At 43.2% G+C, this 18,098-nt stretch overlaps 1 protein-coding gene across 1 annotated transcript in view; it reads right to left on the bottom strand.

The window, feature by feature from the left end:
• Positions 1 to 18,098, bottom strand: part of PTK7 (protein tyrosine kinase 7 (inactive)) — an 84,327-nt gene that overhangs the window by 27,205 nt on the left and 39,024 nt on the right. The window contains exons 2-13 of the mRNA XM_031964819.1: positions 13,014 to 13,307; positions 12,382 to 12,484; positions 11,452 to 11,642; positions 11,155 to 11,305; positions 8,981 to 9,129; positions 8,457 to 8,723; positions 4,449 to 4,582; positions 3,929 to 4,064; positions 3,323 to 3,442; positions 743 to 892; positions 478 to 628; positions 222 to 349 (exon numbers count right to left, since the gene is read on the bottom strand). Of these exons, the coding sequence (XP_031820679.1) occupies positions 222 to 349; positions 478 to 628; positions 743 to 892; positions 3,323 to 3,442; positions 3,929 to 4,064; positions 4,449 to 4,582; positions 8,457 to 8,723; positions 8,981 to 9,129; positions 11,155 to 11,305; positions 11,452 to 11,642; positions 12,382 to 12,484; positions 13,014 to 13,307 (1,974 nt within the window). The remainder of the gene's footprint in view (positions 1 to 221; positions 350 to 477; positions 629 to 742; positions 893 to 3,322; positions 3,443 to 3,928; positions 4,065 to 4,448; positions 4,583 to 8,456; positions 8,724 to 8,980; positions 9,130 to 11,154; positions 11,306 to 11,451; positions 11,643 to 12,381; positions 12,485 to 13,013; positions 13,308 to 18,098) is intronic.

Genomic DNA, 18,098 nt, shown 5'->3' on the forward strand with positions numbered 1-18,098 from the left:
GTGCAGAGTGCCCTGGTCCCCCACTGCTGCACCTCTGACCAAACGTCCCAACCCACTATTCCTTTTACTGCTCCTGCTGAGCTGCTGCCCTCTCTAATCCGACAGGCAGAGATGAGGTCTGATGATAGCACCGGGGCCTGCCCCCGAGTGTTCCGCCCTTGAGGTCTGCCCTGGTGCCCTCATCTCTGAGGTCTCCCATTCACCGCAAGCCTGCTCCGTACCCACGACGTGGAGGGAAGCCTCTATGTGTTTGATGTTACAGCTGTTGCCAGCAATGCAGGTATAGTGGCCCGAATCCTCAGAGGTGACATCATGGATGACTAGGGAGCCGTTGGAGAAGATATGCATCCTGCGGAGAAGAAAACCCTGGCACTGTTTTAGCCGTCCCTACAGCCCCTCATCTGTCTCCTGAACCTGGGACCCCTTGCTCCCAAGGGCCTGAGAGCTAGGGCTGAGCAGGAAGAAGGGACCTGGTACCTGGGTCCGAGCTGAGCAGGGTCCAAGATCCGGTCCTTGCCCTTCCACTGGATGAGGGGGTCAGGGTCCCCTTGGGCCTCGCACTGCAGCATCGCGGTGTGGCCCTGATAGACAGTTGTACGCTCGGGTTCTCGCTTGAAAGTGATGAACACTGTATGGGGGAAAGGCAGGGTCCGGATAACCGCGGAGGCGGGAAGGAAGGCTGCCAGGCAGACTCATCTGTTCACACATCCCCCCACCGCCATCCCTGTCCGTGGGTACCTACCTGCCACAGTGAGCTGAACGTGGGCACTGATCTGGCCCTGAGGCTCGTTAGAGGCGATGCAGGTATAGTTGCCGGCGTCACTCCGGGTCACCCTGGAAAAGTGCAGGGTCCCTGCGTTGTCTGTCACACTCTCTGGGAGGCTGCTGCCATCTGGGAAAAAGGAACAGGAAATTGTGGCCTGGGATGGGAAGTCACTGATACCTGTATTTGAGACTTCGTGTGATATCAAAAAGAATACTGGATTTAAGGTTGGAAGATCTGAGGCAGTTTTTGACTCTGCTACTTAATATTTTTGTGATTGAATAAGTCAAATCCCTCTCCATTTCTTTATCTGTAAAATGAATGAGTTGGAACAGACCGGACGTAAAGTCCTCCTTCCAAGATCTCCTTTGGGGGTGGAGGTTTGCACACTACTTGTACACATTTCCTTTTCTGATCCTCAGAGCAACCATGTGAGATAGGGTACTATTATCATCTATCATTATGAGATTCTGAAACATTTAGAGATTTATCCAAGACAACACAAGTGTCTGAGGTGTTCCTGAAAATTAAGTTTTCTTCTCTCCAAATCTATTACCTCACATGGACTCTCATAAGAAATCCTTTACTCATCTGAGACCCAGTTTTATTTCCAGGAAATGAGTGATAATGTTCACTTTCTGCAAACCCACCATAGTCAAAAAGCCATCCAATGCTTCCCCTATAATCTACAAAATTAAAGTCCAAACTCCTAACCCTGGGAGAGGGGGAGGGAACATAGCAGGAACAGAGCTCCAGTCCCACCCATTACTTATTAATTGGGTAGCTCCAAAGTAATTTAATGTCACTAGGCCTCAAAATGGGGATTCATCCCTATTCCTCATCCCCAAGAGGGGATATCACAGCTTAGCTCACAGCCCTACAAGGAAGATCAAAAGAAATGATCTCAGTTCTCACTCCACAATCCAAATCAATCTCATTCTAGAAAGCCTGGAGTCAAGAAAACTCATTTTCCCAAATTTAAATACTTAGTAGCTAGGTGACTCTGTTCAAATCACTTATTCTGTCTACCTCAGTTTCCTCATCTATAAAATAAGTTGAAGAAGAAAATGGCAAATTAATCCATTATCTTTGCCGAGAAAACCCAAATGGAGTCAAGAAGAGCCAGACATGATTGAATAACAACTCCTGATCCCCACGGCAGCACTCTCATATGTAAAAGCAATAACTTTCAAGAATAATCAGCATGTCTGTCACTGTCTGTCTCCTTTGTAGCTCACCAATGAAACACTCCACAGTTTAGCCCAACAGACTAAGTTACCTCTTCATTGACTCCAATTGTGCTGGAACAACTTCTCTCACTTGTGTTTTCTACTCCATTTCCTCCCTCTCTATCAATCCCAAACCTATTCATTAATTCCATAATCTCATCCTCCCCCATAGACCATTGTTGTGCTTGGTGATTTCTCCTCCCTTCTTAAAATTTATAGCAAAGCGAAGCAGAACAAAGAAAGCAAGCCCAAAGGAAGAAAATATCTAATGATTACAATGAAAAGAAATCAACAGGTAAATTCTGGTTAAAAACAATGGTCATTGTTAGGGCCAGGGCCACATTCCTTCTTTCATGGATCATGGAGCAAAACTTTTTTCAGGAAAAGTATTTTGTAAAGGGATTTTGGGGAAGTGTTTGTAATATCAATAATAAAACAAAATGTATTAATAAATTAAAAAACAAAATGACACAATAGTAGACTTTATAGGTCTTACTATCTATGGCCCCCTTACTTATTAACCAAGGACTGCTTGGAGATACTATTGCTCAGGTTGTGGGTGGATTATTGTGGGTTTATGTATATAATTTCCAGTTAGATTATAAACAGTGACTATGTCTTAGCATGGTATAGAGGAGAGAACACTGAATTTCAAATAAGGTCTGAGTAAAGAACGGCTTAAATATTTATTAAAAAATATTTATGAAAGATGGAGAAGGAAAGATGCAGGTAGAACATGACAACTGTCTTTGGCTACAGCTACCAAGAAGAAAAACCAAACTTATTCAGATTAGGACAGAATTAGGTGTGACAGGTAGAAATGTTAAAGGGCGAGAAATGACGCCTTCCTAGAAAAAATCCTTCCCAAAGTGGAAAGGGCTGCCCTCAAGGAAGTAGGCTCTCTCTGAGTAGGGATAATGATGATGATGATGATGATAACAACAGTTAGCAATTATTTAGCACTTTTAGGCTTGTAAAAACATTTTATAAATATTTTATTTTATCTTCACAACAACTCTAGAAGGTAAGGGCTATTTTTATCCTAGTTTTATAGATAAGGAAATCACATAAGCAAAGGTTAAGTGATTTGTCACTGATAGCTAATCTGGATTTGAATTCAGGTCTTCTGGACTCTAAATCCTGTGAACACTATCAATTGTGTCAACTAGCTTGATAAGACTCCTTGCTACATCATATAATGGTGCAGTCTTTAAAATGAGGATATTATTTCTTCAGATGCCTGGCAGCACTGAGTGCAGGGCTGACCATTCAGTAAGCACACATATATAGAAGTCTTTTTGAGTTGTCCATCCACATGGTGGGTACTCACCTGCCCGCATCCATCGAATTGTGGGCTTCTCCCGGCCAGTGGCTGAGCACGATACTGTAGCTTCTTTGTCAAATTCCATGCACTGCTGAGGTTGGGGAGGCGGTGTGAACTTGAGTTTCTCTATCCAAGAGGAAGAGGAGGGATGGGATGGTCAGTTTAGGATCCAGGCCCTAGACAACCATCCTATCACTATCTGGGGGAGTGAGAGGTGGCTCTGACTATATGAACATCACAGGTAGAAACTGGAGTGATTTAGCCTGGGGAAGAGATGACTTAATGGGAGATGAGGCGGATTGGTTTTGAAAGGAAAAAACTATGAGCTGTGAGTAGAATTACAGATAGGCAAATTAAGGCTTGATAAAAGGAAAAACTTTCTCAGAATCGTAGTTGTACAAAACGGAAAGGGCCAAGAGGAGAGCGAGTTCCCCATTATAGAGGTTTTTATTAAGCAGAGGTAAAAGAGCTTCTTGTTGGAAACACTGTAGAAGGGATTCTATGCTCTTGTGTCTCCTTCACTTCTGGATTTTTTAACCCTCTCCTTACCCCCCCCCCCCCCCCCCCCCCCCCCCCCCAGGCTCATCCCTAAGACAACCAGGTCTCACTCACCCAGGACTTGGACTCGGGCCTGTGCCTCAATGCTACCAGCGGGGGTACTGCAGACACATCGGTACAAGTTCCCATCATAAACTTCCACATTGTTGATGCGAAGAGTCCCATTCTCTGAAATCTCGAACCTTGAGTCCTGTGGCACAACACATCCCATGAAAGACAGCCCAGCATTAGGCTTCTCTTCCCCAAGGAGGAGGCAGAATCTACCACAAGCTTCAGACTCTAAAGGCCAGGAGTGGGGGACACAAAGGGGTGGGGGCCCAGCACGGTACTCTAGTCATCCCCAATCCTCAAAGTCCAAGGGCCCCTGATTTCAGAGGGAAGAGGGGATCTCTCTCGAAAGGATAAGGAGGGAAATGCTGCGAGGAAGCAAGGATGCATTCTCTGAGGGGAGAGGGCAGGAAGGATTGAGGAAATAGTGTCTTGGGGATGTCTGACAAACGGCTTTCTAGAGATGAGCCAGGAAGACAGCAAGGGGAGAGTTCCCTGCCCATCCACCTTGAAGTCTCACTCTCACCTCAGAGATGAGCATCTGGTTCCGGTACCAGACAACAGTGGGTTTGGGTGTGGCCTGGCTCAGACAGTGCAGGTAACCTGGCTTGCCTTCTTCCAGCTGGCTGTCCTGGGGCTTTTTCAGCCACCTTGGCAGTGCTGTAAGGGAAGATGGAAGGAGACAACTGGAATCAAACCTCAGGAAAGGCCTCAAAGGATGGAAGGGTCAGAGTTCAAAAGGCATAAAAAGGGAGCAGCACTTCAGCTGTAAGCACTAGTACATTCAAATGTTCAGGGGCAGAAAAGTGGAACAGTTCAGTCTGGCTATATATAACTATATAAAGGGGGAGAAAGGTAAACTAGAGCCAAATTATGAAAAATCTTGCATACCAAGACAAGGAAGCTTCAACTACAGATAATGGGGAACTACAGACTTTGGAGAAGAAAAGAGTCCACTGGAGCAGTACTTAGGAAAATATAGTAGATTCCTAGGAATGGAAAGGACCATAAAAACCATGCTTTCCTCCTTCTGCCCACTAAATATGGCAGTAGCAACCAGACTAGATTGTGGTAGGGAAAAGGTGGGAGATGTAGGAAGAGACATTTGACCCATCAATCCTCTGCCAGCCATCATCCTATACATACATGAGAAGATCATCTGTACTAGATAATTACTCTTCTTCTCATTCCCTTAACTCTCTGCAGTCTGGCCTGCAACCTCATCATTCAACAGAAACTGCTCTCCCCAAAGTTATTAGCAATCTTTAATTTGTCAAATCCAATGGCTTCTCTTAAACTTCATTCTTCCAGACCACCCTTGGGTGCTTCAACTACTGTTGAGCACTTTCTTTTTCTCTAACTTTTCATAAATCTGTTCACTCCTAGTTGGTGGCTTGTCAGTTTTGACTACTTCCCTGTCTCCTTGGCTGGATATCCCTCTAAGCCATAACTGCTAACTATGAGGATCTTCCCAAAACTCTGTCCTGGGCCTTCTCTTCTCCCTCTATATTTATTTGTTCACTAAATCTCATCAGCTCCCATGATTTCAATTATCATTTCTAATAAGATGACTCTCAAACTTAGCTTGTTTAGCCCTTACCTCTTAACTTTTAGTCTCACATCTTCAACCACCTATTAGACATCTTGAACTGGATATCTCATAACTTAAATTCAATATGTGCAAAACTGAAGTCATTATCTTTTCTCCTCCCAAGTCCTCTTCTCTTGCTAATCTGCCTAATACTGATGAAGGTACCACCCTTCTAGACTCCGAAAGTAGGTGGGATTCTCAGTTCCTTATTCTCTTTCATTCCCCAACATCCAATCACTAGTCAGGTTCTATTGCTGCTCATCTCTCTAATATTGCCACTAATCTGTGGTGTAGGTCCTCAATCCCTCAAAACTAAACCATGGTAATAATCTATTGAATGTGTCAAGTTTCTATCTTCACTCCCAGTCTATCATCCTCTCAGCCATCAATCTGATCTTCCTCAACTACAGATCTGACCATTTCATTCCCCCATTTAATCAACTCCAGTAACTAATATCTTTAGAAGTGAATATAAAAATATAAAATTCTCTATTTAGCTTTAAAGTCCTTCAAAACCCAGCCCCTTTCTACCTTTTCCACCTTCTTACCCCTCACTCTCCTGCATACTGACTGTGATCCTCTCTATTCCTCAAACAAGATGCTTCCTACTTTAAGCATTGTCAGTTCTCCATGCCTGGAATAATCTCTCATCTCCATCTCCTGTCTCTCTTTTAAGTCCCACCTTTACAAGTAGGACTTTCCCAGTCCTCCTAAATCTTCATAGTGCCTCCCTCCTCCCTCCTAAGACTATCTGTCAATTCATCCTGTAACAAGCTTGTTTATACATACTTTTTTGCATGCTGTCTTTTCCACTAGACTGGGAGATTCTAGAGGGCAGGGCCTGGGTTTTGTCCTTTTTGTTGGTATGCCCAGCACACAGTAGGTACTTTTTAATGTTACATGACTAAGAGTGGTTACTTAACCCTGGTTTATGTCATCTAGTCCAAAGCTTTTTAAATTTTTTCCATTCACAACCCTTTTTTGTCAAGACATTTTTATACATGAGCTGGGTATAGAAGTATATAATATAGGCATATAAAATAAACATTTATTAATAATAAATCATACAATTCCCACATTCAGTTGTGAGACCGCATCTGGGGTCGGGAATCACAGTTAAGAGGCTAGGATTTACAGAACTCTGTTTAAGTGCTCTAAATTCCTTGAGGAATATACATCTTCCATGCCAAACAATGATAGTAACAGAATCTCAGAGCTGGAAGGAAAAAGCATACCATCTCTTTCATTGTCTCCCAGACTTAAATCTCAGTGTTTTAAGTAATATCCTGAGTCTACAAAGATCCTTATGTACTTTGGGTTTTTAAGGTAGAGAAGGAAGTAAAGAAACAACATAATATATATGTTTTATATAGTATTTACTATTTGTCAGACACTGTATTAAGCATTTTAATATTATTACCTCATATGACCATAGGCTATTATATAGGAAAATATCATAAACTATAACATTTAGATTTGATACTTTGGGATAAGTATTGTGTTAACAGAATTATTATAGTAAGAAAAAGAAACTCAGCTTTCAATTGAATCTTATTCTGTTCTCTTGAAGGCTATATTAAAAAATAGCAACAAGATTAGTTATTTTTCAGTTGCATTCAATTCTTTATAACCCCTTTTAGGGTTAGTTTGGCATAGACACTGGAATGGTTTGCCATTTTCTTCTCCAACTCATTTTACAGATGAGGAACTTCAGGCAAATAGAATTAAGTGACTTCCCTAAGGTCATACAGCTAGCATCTAAGGCTGGATGTGAACACTAAGTCTGGTGATTGATCTACTGTGATACCTAGTTGCCAATTAACCAGATAGAAAGGCTAAAAAACAGGGCCCACCAAATAAAAGGAGCTTAATTAATATCAATTTATGTCTGGAAAGAGTGGTTAAGGAAGATACTGTTTAAAACAAAAAAAAAGTTTTCCATGCAGTTTTGAAAATGCTTCCTTAGGAAGACCTGTGTTTTGCAAATTAAAAAAGAAAAGTAAAGCCAAGATAATGGATGACTGGATTAATCAGCAATATGCTGAATATTTTTCTTCAATAAGGAATCTTTCTGACACCATTTTTATCTGTGGACCACAGTTACAAATTATCTTAAACAGAAACAGAAAACATGAACATATTAATACATACACATCCATTATGAATTCTTTGATTAACTCAAAATAGGAAACTCTTTATGATTCACTTTCATTATGGATTCCATTCTAATGATATAATTCTCATCTTATATTCATGCCATTACTGTGGGAGGATTTTGTTTCTACCCTAAATTTATCCTTATAAAATGCCATCTTTTTAGATTTATTCTTTTTTTAAAAAAAGCCTGTCCAGATCTTTTGGACTCTATCTATCTACCATCTTAGGTATCCCCCCCAGTATTCTGCCATCTGTCAAGTTGATTAGGAATATCCCCAATACGCCTTCAGTGAAGACATTGACAAATCACAGTCTCCCTTCCAGACTGACACCAATCTATTAGTCAACATTCTTTGGTTTCAGGCATTTAGTCATTCATGAATGGGCCATTTGTATTACCATTTATCTGTCAAGTGCAGACATAATGGCTGGTTATAGAGCTAGCCCCTCAAAACAAACTGGGTTTAAGTGCTGTCTCTGATTCGGAAGGGGAAGTCACTTAGTGTTCCAGGCAATTCTTAAGACTATAAGGTTGTAGACAAGTTACTAATTTTCAATTTCAAACTCCCCTTTCAAAGGAAGCGTCCATGCTAATGAAATCCTAGATCCAGAGCTAACATAAACGATTTCCCTCACTGACCATTAGAGTAAACTTGTTTAAAAAAAAAAAAAAAAAGAAAAAGAAAGAAAAGAAAAAGTCAGTTCTTCAAACAAGTGGCTTGGGAGCAAGAGAGCGGTGAGGACTGCCTCCCCCACACTGGACGCCCTTCACCCGGGTTCACTCACTGGCCACGGTGATGTTGATCTCCTGACGCCGCTGGCCAGCCTGGTTGGCGGCATGGCAGGTGTAGGTGCCAGCATCGCTCTCGGTTGTGTTGGCAAAGACTAGCACATGACCTTCCTGATAGACCTTGCCATGGTGGGGGACCCGCGTCCCGGCCCGCTCCCACCACACCCTGGGCTCCGGCACCCCCTGGGGAGCAACGCAGGCTACCCGCTCCTCTCGGCCTGCTGTGAACACTCGAGGCTGGAAGGGGAGCATGTCTTCAATCTCTGCAGGGAAGGAAATAATTCTATTATTTGTAGGGGATCAAGGTAGTTATGACCCACCTCATCGTCATCTTCTAGTCTAATACCCTAAGCCCCTTTCGACCTCTACAACCCCTCCTCAACTCCTTTAACCTCCTGCCTATGTAACCTCCAATCTTGTCTGTGACCCTCATGTCTTAGCATGAACTAAAGCTCCATGTTTCCTCTTGTGGGGGTTGGATGGTCCAGCCGCAAGGCCTTGAGCTCGGGCCTGCACTGACCTTCTAAGCGAAGAGTGGCCTCTAGGGCAACAGGTGGGCCCCTCTGGCCATGGCCCACACAGCGGTACACGCCAGCGTTACGTTGTCGAACCTGTGTCAGGAGCAGTGAGCCATTGGAAAACACTGTGGCCCGACGGAGATGAGGGATCCTGGGGAAGAGAGAGGGCATTCAGTGAGGGTGGGAAAGAGCCTGGTATTGAGGGGAGAATGTAAATAAAGCACAGTCCTGCTCAGCTCCTAGAAGGGGGAGGGTTTGGAGACAGGGGAGATGGGGAAAGGAGTAAGAGAGGAAGACTGACTTGGACACTTCTCCTAACTGGGAAGGAACAATGCTCTAGCATCCTTTACTCCCTCATCAGCCCTTCCAAAGCATCCTGGAAGTTAAAGGACATTATAGGGTAAAGTGATCAAGACAAGAAATCATTCAGGGGGCCCTGCTTCCTTTGTTGCACAGGTTCAAAGAGTCAATCAATCAACAAATATTTTATTAAGCATCTGTTCTGTGCCAGGTTTGGGCTTAGGTGCTGGAGATATATATAGGCACAAAGAATGAAACAATATGAAAGAAAGAATTTCCAGTCAGCCTTTAGAGATATCTCGATCAAAGAATTCAGGTATATCTACCATCTATGTTCCCAGGCAAGTCACACCCCCCACCCCAAACTCCCAACCTTGCTCTCAAAGAATAGCAAACCTCTTGTGGCTTAATATGTACAAACTACATTCCTTTTGGCTATGTTATAAGGTAGCTATAAATTTATTACATAAAAATTTATTATCTCCATCTTAGAAATGAAGAAATATACTTAAGCGTTTGTAGTCTGATTTGCTCAGAATCCAAAACTAGTAAGTAAAGAGATTGAAGGGAAAAGGAAATGCCTTAAAGACTCTTAGAGGGTTATTACCACTTCAGCTGCTGGAATAAGTGCAGAAACTTGATTTCTACAAATCACCAGGGTTTATTTGCTACCAGAATCCCATGATGCTTAAAAGTCTTTGGAGGCCACCATTCTCACAGCCCTTTGCTTTCAGCAAGACCTCTATTTAATCATCACAGATATAGATTTGTCTTTTTTTTAAAGAAAAAGAGAATTCTTTAGAACCTTCTGGTATTGAAAGTCAGAGAACCTGGACTTGAATCCCAGGCTCTGCCATTATATTGGGCAAGTCATTTAAATTCTATGTGCCATAGTTCTTCACCTGCAAAAAGTGGAGATAGCAGGATCTGTGAAGTCCTTGTCAGCCCTAACTCTAACCTCTTAGAAGTCTTGGCTAAAATTCAAATGGTTGTCTCCTGATTTCAAGTTTGGAACTCTTTTCATTGTACCAATAATGCTCAAGTGGGAGTTTTGTATTCTTAAGGGTCTGGGCTAGAACAGAGCTCTCCTCTAGAAAAAGGTTGGGATGGTGCACTGGATAAAGCACTGGCCCTGGAGTCAGACAGTCCTGAGTTCAATTTTTAGCCTCAGACACTTAATACTTCCTAGCTGTGTAGCCATGGGCAAGCCACTTACCTCCGATTGCCTCAGCAAAAATATAAATAATTAAGAAATAAAAAGGCTAGGAAGAAGTTTGGGGGAAGGGAAGATTTTCTTCTCATTTAAGGCTGGGGCCAAACTAGAACTAAAAATAGCTGAAATTTTCACAAACGTTTTACAAAGATTGTCTCAGTTGATTCTCTCAACAGCTTTAGAAGGGAGGTGCTATTATGACCCCCTTTTACAGATAGGGAAACTGAGGCTGGAGGAAGCTAAACAACTTGCCAGAGAGCTAATGCTAGGAAGGTATCATACAGCTAGGAAGTATCTGGGTTAAATTTTAATCTAGTTCTTCCTAATTCTAACAACACTATCTAAAGCACCGCCTCTGCCTAGCTATCCCAATGGAGGCAAGCTGTGGCCAGCTTGTCAGCATCTAAGGATACTTTGTTTCCACCCTATAGATAAGTATACTTCCTGTTTTACACCTTATTGTTACAAGGGCTATCTGGTACCTCCCTGGGTGCATCTATTCCTACACACAGACTTTCCAGTCACCAGCCCCATTCCAGGGCTTCTCCCATTGGACAAATCCCACTCCCTGACTGAATGGGGAAGGAAGGAAGGGGGCAGGTCCTCCAGCCTACCTTGGCGCTGGGTGCTGGGCTATCTGCAGAATAAAAAGGGAAAGCTTACCGAGTACGGTTAGTGATGAGGGAGTCACCCTCAAAAAACCACTGCAGGGTAGGAGGCGGCTGGGCAGTGAACTGGCAATGGAACATGGCATCCCCATTCTTTCCCACCACCTGGTCCTGGGGTACCACCAATGGACGTGCAAAGCTCTCATCTAGGGTCAAAGAAAAGAACCATGGCATGAAGGAACAGGAGGAAGAAGGGCAGGGCCAGAGGCTCCACTCCTTCTCCCTCAGGTCACCCCTTCCCTGGTGCTGTGCCGACCCCCTCTGCCCCCCATCCCTTGGACCCCAGGAATACCAGCAATGTTTAGGGTGATGTTCTGGCTGCTGCAGATGTGGCCGAAGGAGTTGTGGGCGCAACAGCTGTAAACACCGCTGTGCTCGGGGCTGGCCCGACGCAGGGTCAGGTTTCTCTCCTTGCTGCTGACTGAGTAGTTGCCCTGACTGTCAGAAAGGGGATTCCCATCCCGGAACCACTGGTACGTTGGGCTGTGGGACACAGATGGTCAGGAACTAGGAACAAGTAATCCACTCTTCCATCTTGGACAATGGGATCAAGAAGGGGGCACCTTTCTAGCCAAGAGTGACTAGTCTACTTAAAATGGCAAAGAGTGGGAGAGCCCAGGATGGCAGTGAGGAGCACTATGAATGGTGTAAGATAGAAGAGGGTGCAAACGATAAGTGAAGCCCTTTAAGCGCTATAAAGTAAAAGGATGAAATGACAAAAAATTGGGGATGACCAGAAGATAAAACAAGCTGTGTTTTTTCCTTCATTAATACTATAATTGCTGCTACTACTGTTATTGAGGATGATAATAATAATGGACGTTTAGGAAGCTCTTTACATACCAGGGCACATCATCGAATCTGGTCCTCCCAACAGTCCTCATGACTAAGTATTACACATAATATGTTCCCTATGTTACAGATAAAACTTGGGCTTGGATTAAGTGAGGCCGCATGTCTTACAAGAACTCCCAAGCAGAATTAGAAACCATGCTTCTCTTGCCTTCGGGTATTTTCTCATTCTCTCCCTCTCCCCCTCCCTCCTTCCCCTCTCTCTGTCTCTCTCTGCCCTCCCTCTATCCCTCCTTTCCTCTTTCTTTCTTCCTGTCTCTCTCTCTTTCTCTCTCCATTCTGAGAGAGAGACTTTTCTCTCTTTCCCCCACCCACAACCCCTCCTCCCAGGTTTGACCAAAATTTAAGAGTACAGTTTCAGGATCTTTACCGGGGATGTCCATCGATGTGACAGCGCAGAGTGACCAGTGTCTGTGGTTGAATTTCTGCCAATGAGGCTGGATGCTTTAGGACAACAGGCCCCGTCTCAATCCCTGAATCACAAGATACCACACTGTGACCTGGGAGCCCAGATCAAAATTTCTAATAGTTCACAGTAGGGGACCAAAAGGGAAGAGAAAGAAGGGAGCAGGGGAAGGGGAATTAAAGGAAAGCAAAGAAGAGAACCATGGGCCTCCTAGAAGCCAAAGAACGTAAGACACTTCCTGCTAAAAAATGGACAGAAAGCAGGCAAGGCAGGCATGTGAAAGTTGTGGATTCTGAATGTGCAAAGCTGCTCCCATCAATCTGTGTCTGGTATTTTAAAAGGTTGCTGACAGGTTGGGGAAAGACAGATGGTGAAGCTTTAAAAAAAAGAAAAGAAATGGGGAAAGGCCATTTGATTTTCAGATCACAGTAACAGTTCAATCTAATAATCAACAGAGAATGAAACAGAGCAAAGTCTTTCATCCAGGCACTGTGAGCCTCGTCCGAGCAAGGGAACTTTCCAGGAGTTGACAGCTAGAGAAAGTGGAAGAAAAGCATTCCAGGGGAGCCTTGCACAGCCTTCACTCACTCACTCACATTTGATGTTGAAGGTAGCATTAGCACTGTGAGCTTCTTCACCGGTGATGTTGTCCCGAGCCACACACTGGAAGGCACCTGCATCTTGCAGTCGGTCCACAGCTGCGAAGCTCAGGTTGTTCCCCTTGGTAAAGCGCCGTTCTGAGTCTTGGACAGGGACTCCATTGAGCAACCAGCGCACCTGCACATGGCCTGGTGACTCCACCTCACAACGCAGTAGTGCCCGCCGCCCCTGCAGGGCGTCCTGGGAGGAAGGTTCTTTGGTAAAGATGATGGTGGCTCTAGTCCCTGTAGCTGGGGGCAAGGATGGGAGGAGAAGGAAAGAGAAGGTGTTATGGGAGGATTGCTATCCCTTTACCCAACCAGCGATTCCTTTCTTTATCTGACACATGATGATGAAGAGCAGAGATGTAGAGACTTTTTTTTAATTATAACTTTCTATTGACAGAGCATATGCATGGGTAATTTTTTACAACATTGTCCCTTGTACTCACTAATATTCCAACTTTTCCCCTCCCTCCCTCCATCCCCTCCCCTAGATGGCAAGCAGTCTTATACATGTTAAATATGTCGCAGTATATCCTAGATACAATATATGTGGAGACTTAAGCACTGTGCAGGCCTTCAATTAGTGTTTAAAGGTGACACAAAAATTACCTACTAAGGGTCAAGCATGAAACCAGCCCCTGCAGAGCCTGACAGAGTTCTTGCCTTCAATGAATTTATAATCTTAGTTTGGCTAACTCTACTTGCACACACATATAAAAGAGTGAAGTAATAACAAAAGGCAGGCTATGATAGTTACCAGATGAATGGTGTAGACAAGGCTGTTAGGAGGCCAGAATTAGGAAGGAGAATAAGATCACAGATTTAAAGGACAATCCCAATGGTTGGGATGGTCAGGGAAGATACATCATTTGAATGATGAATCAGAATTTGATAAGTAAAGAAGTATCATTAGAAAGGAGAAAGTATAAGATACTATCTGAAAAGTATATGGCTACAAAAAGTAAGGCTTGTTTAAGGGGCAGTAAAACTGTGTCTGGAAAGCTAGACTGGAGGCTCTTAAAAATCTATAGAGTGTATCTTTTATTCTATAGGCAGTAAAGATCTAAGGAAGGATACAGAGCATAAACATGACCAAAATAAATATTTATGGGAGATTAATCAAGCAGCTAGACACAATACACAACGCAGCATTGTGGAGTATAATGGCACAATTAAAATAAATGCATATAGTAGGAGAGAAGTTGATCAAGACACCTGTCCTAAGCCAGTTGATGTAATCACAAAAGATAAGAGAGGTAACAGAAACATTGAGGTATTAGGGGTTCAAATGCAGTGCAAAAAAAAAAAAAAAAAAAAAAAAAAAAAAAAAAAAAAAGCATTTATCTTTACTCCTTTAGAGGAGTGAAGGTCTTTGGAACCAATTTGATGGAATTAAGGGGTACCTTGCTGTTGACTGGCCTAAGAGCTCCCTGGTGGCTTTTTTTTTTTTTTAAAGAAAAAAATCTTAATCCTTTATTACTTGTAGTACCTTTTGCTATACAGTAGACATGAAGCACTGATTTCTTTTCCCTGGTGGCTTTAAGAAACAAAGCTTATAGTTATGGAAGTAGTTGAGACTCTAAGGAGTAAGTTTCCTGGAAGCTGAGAAAACAGCCAGCTATTAAAAAAAAAAAAATTATCTCTTTGCAGTTTTCTTTGTGTTGAAGGGAAATGGGGGAGACTGGGCCAAGAGATTCATTTCTTCTCTTCCCCACAATGGTATGACATCTTGCAGCAGAGCCACTTAATCACCTGAAAACAATGTACCCTTAAAAGAGAGTTGAGGGGAAAGATAGCTTTCAGAATATGACACCCTTGGCAACAGAAGAGAACCACTTATGGATTCAGGAGAGAATTATCCCTGGCATTTTAGTTTAAAGTTATGAAGAAATAAATCTAGGAAACCCAGTTGAGCAACATGTTCAATCTAAGTCCTTGGTTAGAACAGCATGAGGATACCACAAGAAAAGAGACTCCCACTGGAGTCCTTTGTTGTCAGAGATGTGATATGCCTCTGTTACAGGTTTTTCCTACATGTGTGCCTCTATGTGCTCCATGTGCACATCCAATCTTCCCCCTGAAGCTTTAAGTATTTATGGGAGAGTGCGCCCCTTGTTTAGTGGGTAAAATGTTTTATAGCTACTTTTTCTACTACCATGCTTTGAGCCAACTATACTGGCTGGTTCTGAAGGGGAAATATACTGGTGCAGGGAGGTTTGTGACTTGTTTTAGAGACTCAGTTACTTTGAAATTGTGGTAGTAGTCACTTCTTGGGGTCCCAAACTTACAAGTGTCAAATTGGGAATGTAAGTAACCTCAGGAGGAAGAGAAACACAAACAGTCTAAAATGAAGTGATGCAGGAAAAGCAAAACAGGAAAAACATATGTCCCTTTTACTTTCCTGGTGCCTAGTGAGGAAGACAAACTGCTATGGACATGAGTAAGGGATAGAGGGATGGGGAATCTCAGGTCCTTTTTCACTCAGAGTTACCATGAATTCGATCAAGTACATGGAAAGTAAGTCAGCATGAAAACACTAGCCCATGGCCCTGGCATTATCTCTATTTTTTCCTGACTAAAATGAAGACGTATTGGATCTTATGAGCTGAGAGAGTCCAGGAGAGCTGGGAATTGGGAGTCAAGTCAGAACTTGCAGCCATCCAAGCCCAGTTGACCAACACAGTTCTGAGAAGCAAGTGACAACCAGTCCAGAAGTGGACTGATCAGCAAGGGATCTATTCTTTCTATTGGCTATGCTACATTTACAAGTGCACTTGGTAAGTCAAATATTTTGTAGCAAATTACTTTAAGTTGGAACTTCACTCTCTTACAAGAACTAATGGCCTAGCTTCTTAAACTGATCTCATATGAGATCTCATAACAATGCTGGAGTCATGAAATTATGATCCCTTATCAGTAAATATCTGATTTGGATACCTATTTTATGTATCTATGTACCCAGGATCATATAAAAAATTCTCAGGCAAAAAAAAAAAAAAAAAAAAAAAAAAGTTTATGAAGCCCTAGTACAGGAAAGTGTGTGCTCCTGATTTGGGGATATATTTTTTATTTCTATGTTTGCTGTATCTTTCCAATGAATATCCTTTTATAAAAGCTAAAACAACAATCAAAAAACCCACATGTTTAGATGTCTTTTTTTTTCCCCTACTGCTTTCTTAAAAATCATCAGCAGTGGCTCTTTTCAACAATGAGGTAATTCAGGCCAGTTGCAAATAGAGAGCCATTTGCACCCAGAAAGAGGGCTGTCCAGACTGAATGTGGGTCACAACATAGTATTTTTACCTTTTTTGTTATTGTGGGGGGACTTAATGTGGATCATAACATAGTATTTTTACCTTTTTTGTTGATGTTTGCTTGCTTTTTTTCCTCCTTATTTTTTTGCCTTTTTGATCTAATTTTTCTTGTGCCGCATGATAAATGTGGAATATGTATAGAAGAACTGCATATGTTTAACATATATTGGATTACTTGATGTCTAGGGGAGGGGCGGGGGGAAGGGAGGGAGAAAAATGTGGAACAAAAGTTTTTGCAAGGGTGAATGCTGAAAACTAAAATAAAAAGCTAATTTTTTAGAAGCATCAGCAAAACTTTGATTATAAGGGAGGGAGGAAAGAAGGAAGGAATGGAGGAAAGAAGAAAGAGAGAGAGGGAGGGACGGAGGGAGGAAGGAAGGAAAGAAGGAAGAGAGGGAGGGAAGGAGAGAGGAAGGAAAGAAGGAAGGAAGGAAAGGAGGGAGGGAGGGAAGGAGGGAAGGAGGGAGGGAGGGAGGGAGGAGGGAGGGAAAGAAGGAGGGAAGGAAGGAGCAAGGAAGGAAGGAGGGAGGGAGACAGGGAGAGAGGGAGGGATTTATTAAATATCTATTAGGTTTCAAGCATTGTGTTAAATACTTTACAAAGATGATTATTTTATTTGATCCTCACAACCCCAGAAGGTAGGTGTTTTGATAAGCCCCATTTTACAGCTAAGGAAAGATTAATGACTTTCCCATGGTCATAAATGCTAGTAAAGGTCCAAAAGGAATAAAACAAATTGATATTACTATACTGTTAATATTTATATAAATCAGAGGGTTTTTTTTTAAATATGAATAGTCCAGATTACATGATTTTTAAGGTTGCAAGTCTTATCTTATGTATCTGCTGACTTTATGTCCTCCAAGGAGCCACGACTTTATAAGCACAAGTTCTCCTCTCCAGATTCTGACTGATTACAACCTTTCTTACTGGACAGTCTTTGTGAGGTGCTATGGCCCTATAAATTTATCAGCTAGTGGTAGGCCCTTTGTCACTAGGCCCCTTTGGATTTCGGGGGTTGTCCTAATCTATCATTAGTAGATATATCAGGGTTAGACAAAGAGCAGAGAAAATCAGACTCCATATCAATGATGAACTCCAAACCAAAATTAATTGGCCCTGTCTGCTCTGGTATCAATCACACATTGAGACCCTCACCCTGACACTGAGGCAAGACACCCAGGGTTGTCTGGTGCCCTTGTTGTTGGCAGAGGCATGCCAGGGCTGCTTCCCACCCACTGCACCAAGGAAACCTTCTGTTTACTGCCAAGGTTGGCTTCTTAATGGAAAGGCAGAGGAGGAAGGGCCAAGAATATCCATGCTTCTACCTGAGGCCTCCCCCCCAATTCCAACGCTACTCCTGAGCCCTGGCCCAGGTCCCGGCTGCCACCCTGCAGGGGCCCCCAGTGGGGAAGGGCCAGGTTCTGCGTTCCCCAGGACAGCCTGAACAAAGGCAAAGGGAGAAGAGTGTGCCCAACGCCGACTTCAGCGGGGAGGTGGAGGGCAGGGCAGGGCAGGCGGCATGGTTACGGAAACAGGAGCAACACATGGGCCTTTGTTCCCGGGGCCCATGTGGGTGCATACAGACAGAGAGTCGCTGGGGCATGGGACGGTGTTAATGAGCAGCCTTCCAAACCCCGAGGTGCAACGATGGGTGCTGGGCAATGGGACGCCGCTCTCACCTTTGTTAAGCCCAGATCTCCAATAGCCAGGCCTGGGAAGA

Source organism: Sarcophilus harrisii, chromosome 4 (assembly GCF_902635505.1).
Source record: "Sarcophilus harrisii chromosome 4, mSarHar1.11, whole genome shotgun sequence".
Lineage (NCBI taxonomy): Eukaryota > Metazoa > Chordata > Mammalia > Dasyuromorphia > Dasyuridae > Sarcophilus > Sarcophilus harrisii.